At 53.1% G+C, this 6,000-nt stretch overlaps 1 protein-coding gene across 3 annotated transcripts in view; it reads left to right on the top strand.

Moving 5' to 3' along the window:
* The first annotated feature begins 996 nt into the window (after nt 1-996).
* HNF4A (hepatocyte nuclear factor 4 alpha) overlaps nt 997-6,000 on the top strand; it is a 28,180-nt gene continuing 23,176 nt past the window's right edge. For all 3 annotated transcript variants that reach the window (XM_049868713.1, XM_049868712.1, XM_049868711.1), the window contains exons 1-2: nt 997-1,111; nt 5,572-5,746. In XM_049868713.1, coding sequence (XP_049724670.1) covers nt 997-1,111; nt 5,572-5,746 — 290 coding nt within the window. The remainder of the gene's footprint in view (nt 1,112-5,571; nt 5,747-6,000) is intronic.

Here is a 6,000-nt window from a genome sequence, read left to right as displayed (position 1 = left end):
ACATTTTACAGAAGAGGAAACTGAGGCTCAGAGAGGCAAATGATTTACCCAAAGCCACGTGATCAGTAGGTGGTAGGCGCCTGAATGCAAATCCAGGTCTGTGGAGCCTAAGCCCTGTCTCCTCCTGTCCTGGGGAGTGGGGGATGGTGGAGGCAAGGATGAGAATAGAACAGGGGAAGGGGAGGTGGTGCCTGTTCCACAGAGCAGCTCCTGTCCTGGGAGCTGTGGGGGCTGGTGGGGGCCTTGATGGGGTCATGGGGAACAGGAGAGGGGAGAGTCTGGCCCTCCCAGACCTCCAGTCCATTCTGCCCCTTGAGAAGTGCAGAGAAGAAAAGGGAGCTGAGAGAAATGGGAAATAGGAAATGGGAAGGGAAGGTCCCAGAAAAAAGAGCAAAGTGACTGGTGTCTGAGGCCTGGGATTCGGGTTTCTAATTTAAGGACCACGAGGGAACATGGTCTGTACAAGAGCATCGAGGGTAGATGTCCATGATTTGGAAAGCTATGAATTAGGGCATCTTGGAGGTGAGCTTAGTGTCTGAGTGCATCTGTTAGAAACCAGACTTAGGGTGACAACGACTTGGCGTGGCTATGTTAGGGTCAGGCAAGGGTATCAGTGACTTTTAGTGCCTGTCTTGAAGATTCAGTAGTTGAATTTTGGTGAACTGAGGCCCCAATAGTTGTAATTAGCACCCCGAGTGTCAGCCAGAAACCAACAAATAGCTAAATCCCTGCAGCCCCGCCCAGCGTATCCACCAGTGGGGGACCAGATTAACCATTAACCCCCACCCCTCCCCGGCAGAACCTCCACCCCTGGCAGAGGCTAGGCCAGACTCTCGGCAGATCCTCCCAGAGGACAAGTTGAAACGCAGGAAGGCAGAGAGGGTGCCTGGGAGGAGGCAGTGGGAGGGCAGAGGGTGGGGGCCAAGGCTCGGCCTAGAGCCTGCGGGGTGGGCATTCTGGGCTGGGCAGGTGGCCGAGGTGTGGTGGCAGGGGAGAATGCGCCTCTCCAAAACCCTTGTCGACATGGACATGGCTGACTACAGTGCTGCGCTGGACCCAGCCTACACCACCCTGGAGTTTGAGAATGTGCAGGTGCTGACGATGGGCAATGGTAGGTGTGGGCAGGCGTGCCCAGGTGTGCCAGTTGGGGGCAGGTGTGCTCACGTATGGAGTGGGTCTTTAGCACTTAAGATTGGGAGGGAAGTGATGGAAAATGGTAGATTGGTCCTGTAGGAGCCCTCGTGGCACAGTGGTTAAGCATTTGGCTGCTAAACAAAATGGTCAGCAGTATGAATCCACCAGCTGCTGTTTGGAAAAGCTATGGGGCAGTTCCACTCTGTCCTATAGGGTTGCTATGAGTCAGAATTGACTCAATGGCAACACTTTTTTTTGGTTTGGTCCTGTGGGGCTAGCACAGATGTTGTCAGGTGAAGCCAATGTGCCTGGGTACAGTGACCAGGGGCATTCTGGGTGAGGCCTGCAGGGGCAAATTTCCAGCAAAAGCCTATCCCAGGTATTTCTGCCAGGCCCTCCCAGTCTCCAGTACCTCAAAGCTGTTCCTGCTTGGTGTGTCACTGAGAGCAGAGACATGATGGTGAGCTCCCTTTTGGCATCCAGCTCCAGTAATACAGCCCTACGTGGTCCCTTCTTGAACCCCTTGGGTCTAAGCCCAGAGAGATGGAAAGGTATGTCCTGTCCCTGGACATGGTGGCGCAACTGCATTTCAGGTTGTCTTTGGGGCTCTTTTAGGGGTGAACATGCCACTTAGAAAAAATGAAGTTTGAAGGGGAAATTTGGCTAAGATTCCAACTCAGCTGTGTGTGTTGTGTATGTGATTGTGACCCTCCTCCTGGTGTGCACATATGAGTTTCTGTGTAAGTGTGTGGTTGGGGTATGTGTGCCGTGTAGGTATGCGAGTGTCTCTGGGTAGACCAGTGTCTGGGGGTAGACATTCACATACTTGCGTTCCTGTGTCCTGTGTTCATTGAGTGGATCTGTGTTCGTGTGCGTCTCTAGGGCTGACTATGTTTGTCTGGCTTGTGAATGTAAGCGACTGTAACTGTGTGTCCCCGTTTCTGTGGGTATCGGTATGCGTGTGCCGTCTCTGTGGGTCTGTGACCGCATTTACTGCGGGTGTGGATGTTTGTGTGCCCTGTGATTTCTGGATGTATGTCCTGTATGGAGTTTTGTCATGTGCCCCTGTCTGTCAGAGGTGTAGTGAGCAGGTTGTGGGGGGGCATTTGCAAGTCCAAGGGGGAGCCAGACAAGGCCAGCCAGTGAATCGCCAGCCCCCACCTTGTCAGTGGGGGGAGGGGGAGCAAGCTTAGCGATTGCCCCGAGCACTCATTACCCTTGCTACACTCTGCTGTCTGTACATGCTTCAGATGCTGCATGTATACCCCCGTACGGGGGATAAGCATTCTCGTCTGCACGATTATGCGGACATGATGTGTGAGTTTTTGATTTTGCCGTTTGCCGGATGAGATTCACCTCAGCAATATGGCTGTTTGAGCAGATTTTTGTGGTCTGTGTATGTCTCTCCCCAGGTTTCTACATCCTCTCCAACATCACTAGGGGGTGGACTGTTCTCCTCCACAGGGAGCTGGGCAAGGGAGGAGGCCTGGAAGCCAGGAAGCTCCCCAGAGGGGAAGGGTCCTAACTGGTCCTGGGCCAGCCTCAGAGGAGAGCTGGCAGCTGGCCCAGGTCAGCCTGACACCTGCCTCCCTTCCATGGCTCAGACCTGCACAGCTGGAGTCCAGCTGCGTCTTCAGCCTAGGTCTGTACCGCTGTGGTCAGCTCAGCTAGAAAGAGGAGGCAGCGGCCGGGCAGGGGGTGGGGGTGGAGGACACGCACTGCTGTGATCAGCCTTAACTGGTATTTGCCCATCCCTGGCATCCGCTCACTGTGTGACCTTGGGCACGTCACCTGCCCTCTCCTGGCCTCTGCATAGTCTACAAAATGGGCTTAATCGTCCTAAGCCTGCCAGCCAGCAGCTTTTAGGAATGTCCAGGGTCACAGCCTGGAAGTGGTAAACAAGGAGTCTGCCGTGGGGTGCTGTGTGATCCTACAGGGACAGTGTGCGCTGTCACACTCCCAGCCACTGCCCGGTCCCAGGCCGATCCCTGGGGCCCGGCCCCACCACCTCTTCAAAGCCCATGTCCCCAGTTCCCAGGAATTGTGTGCTTCTGAGGTAGAGGCCAAGTCTGGACCCTTAGCTGGGTGTCCCCAAGCAGGACAGCCTCTGGCTCTGGAGCCAGAAAGATCTGGGCTCAAACTCTGGAATAGATCCTTCCTACCTATGTGAACTTGGCAAACCAAGGTGCCTCTCTAAGCCTCAGTTTCCTCATCTGTGAGTGGGGATAAATAATAGCATCTGCCTCCCAGAGCTGACCAAGGATTAAACAAGATGAGGCACTTGAGTCCTTTGTACTGGTAACTGGTGCCAGCCCCCACATGGGTGGTCTCAAGAACTGGAAGCATCTGTAAGAAGGGCTTACATTCCTGGAGTCTGAGGTGGTCTGAGAATTGGGAACATTGGAAGTTGCTCCAAAGTGTTTTGCATACATCCTGGGCTGGTGGCTCACAGGCTTTAAGGATAAGCTCCACCCACCCCTGCCCCCCATTCAGAAGCAGCAGTAGGAGGGGGTCCTTGCTCATCAGAGGTCCCAGCAGACACCTTACCATGTGCAGCACTGGTCAGAGGGGCCCAGCACACCTGAGCTGTAGGTCTGGCTACTCTACTTCGCAGCAGTGTGATGACCCTGGGCAGGTCATTTGTCCCCTCTGAGCCTTGGTGTCCCCCTTGGAGAATGAGGGATGAAGTATGAGCTCTTGCCCTGCCGCCTGGGCCCAAATGGCTAGGAGTTGGGGGTCAGCTCACCTTGGGGGTTGGGGTGGGGGTGTTGTGGGGTCAGCTCTCACTGGGGGTCGGGAGGCAAGGCTGAGGGAGAAAGGGCACCACAGTGGCTTAACAATTACCCCCAACTCCGGGAATAATTCACCATGTGGAGGGGGCCACACTCCTGGGCACATTTGGAGTCTCCGGAGACATTCAGCGAGGTGATGGCTGAAATGAGATGCAATGGTGTCATACGTTCTGAGTTCTATTTTGCAGGAACGTTTTTATTTTACGAACACTGATATATATTGATTCATTGGGGACTATTATGCTCTCCATTTTATAAGTGAGCAAACTAAGGCTTGGGGATGTGAAATAACTCAGCCAATGTCACGCAACTAAGCAGTGGGGAAGCCAGGATTCGAACGTGGTCATGGGGCTCCAGAGTTTGTGCTCTTAAATATAACACTGTGCCTCCCTCCAGTTCTTAGCGGGTTGTCCCCTTGGAATCCAAGGACAGGTTCAGAGTTTCTGTGGAAATGTGTGTGTAACTGGGTGGTGTGTGCCATTTTCTGGGGAGACAGTCTACAGCATTCATCATATTTTCCAAGGTGTCTATCCTTGATGGAAGATTTGCTTACAAAAAAATAGAGGGTTCAGATGCTGAAATTAAAAAAAAAAAAAAAAAAACCCAGACCAATCAAACTGCCTCATTTTACAGAAAGGCTTCGAACCTGTTTGTTGCAGTTCGAACACCTGCTGAGAAATTGCATTTCCACCCCCAGAATCTACAGCTTAACAAGACCCTAGGTGATTCTTAGGTATAATAAAAAGTGAGAACCACTGCTCTACCAGTGGTTCTCAGAATTGGTCCCTAACCATCAGCATTAGCATCACCTGGAAACTTGTTAGAAATGCAAATTCTAACCATCAAAACCTTGTTTTACAGTTAGGGAAACTGAGGCCCAGGGGAAACTGAATTGAGGACAAAGAACTTGCCCAAGATCACAGGCAAATTAGTGGCAGCATCAGCGCTAGTGCGCAGGACCCCTGGTGCTCAATCCAAGACCTCCTTTGCCACCCTGACTCTTATCCCCCCTCCTCACATTTATGCAGACCCAGTACCTTTTGCCTCTGGGACGGGAGGTATTCGAGAGGTGCCCAGAACCTTGCCATGACCCTCCCAGGAAGGCAAATGAGCAAATGCTCTCAGTGCATTTCTTCCCTGCTCCCCCGGGAGAGTCCCGGGCACCAGGCTGAGACCCACCCAGCCCTGATCGCTCGGTGAGAAATGAGGGACATGACCTAGTTTGGGGGAGAAGCGGGAAGGGGGTATTTGTCCCTTCCACAGCCCTGCCCTGCCCTCCCACCCCATTAATCAGAAGTCTACAAGGGTCATATGCATGCTAGGAGGTGGCCAGGTTTTCTTTCATTCCTTCCCGGGGAAAGCCCCAGCTAGTGGCCTCCACCGTGGAGAGAAGCAGATACTCACCAACAATGCTGTAAAATCAGTGTCACAACCACCCCCAATTTATAGATGTGAAACTGAGGTTCCAAAGGGCCAAGTGCTTTGCCCACGGTCATGGATGAAGGAGCCAGGAATAGAAGCAGGCCTGGCTGAGGCCAAAGCCCTGGGAAGATCCCTGCAACACTTATGCTGGTTTCTGAATGCCCATCACCAAGAGGTGGCCCTCTGCCCTCCTGAGTCCATTCTCCCATCTCTTCTGGCACAGACACATCCCCATCAGAAAGCGCCAACCTCAACACACCCAACAGCCTGGGCGTCAGCGCCCTATGTGCCATCTGTGGGGACCGGGCCACAGGAAAACACTATGGGGCCTCGAGCTGTGATGGCTGCAAGGGCTTCTTCCGGAGAAGTGTGAGGAAGAACCACATGTACTCCTGCAGGTGAGGAGCCTCCCCGCTCAGGGACTTGATTTCTCCAGTTGAGAAATGAGTGCACTTGGGCTAATGTTCCCCAGGGTCTGTCTCTTTCCTGACTGGGTTCCAGAGGCGTCTGCCCTTCAAGGCCTTCAAGATGCCCCAGGTTTCTTAGGCCTGGAGGATCCAGATGGGAACATCTAATCTAGGAACTCCATTCACTGATCAGGAAGTTATTGGCTGCCCTTTATTAAGCACTTACTAAAAGTCTTTGCATGCAC

The sequence above is a fragment of the Elephas maximus genome, chromosome 25 (genome assembly GCF_024166365.1).
Source record: "Elephas maximus indicus isolate mEleMax1 chromosome 25, mEleMax1 primary haplotype, whole genome shotgun sequence".
NCBI classification, from domain to species: Eukaryota; Metazoa; Chordata; class Mammalia; order Proboscidea; family Elephantidae; genus Elephas; species Elephas maximus.
This window is presented reverse-complemented; position numbering and strand designations above follow the sequence as displayed.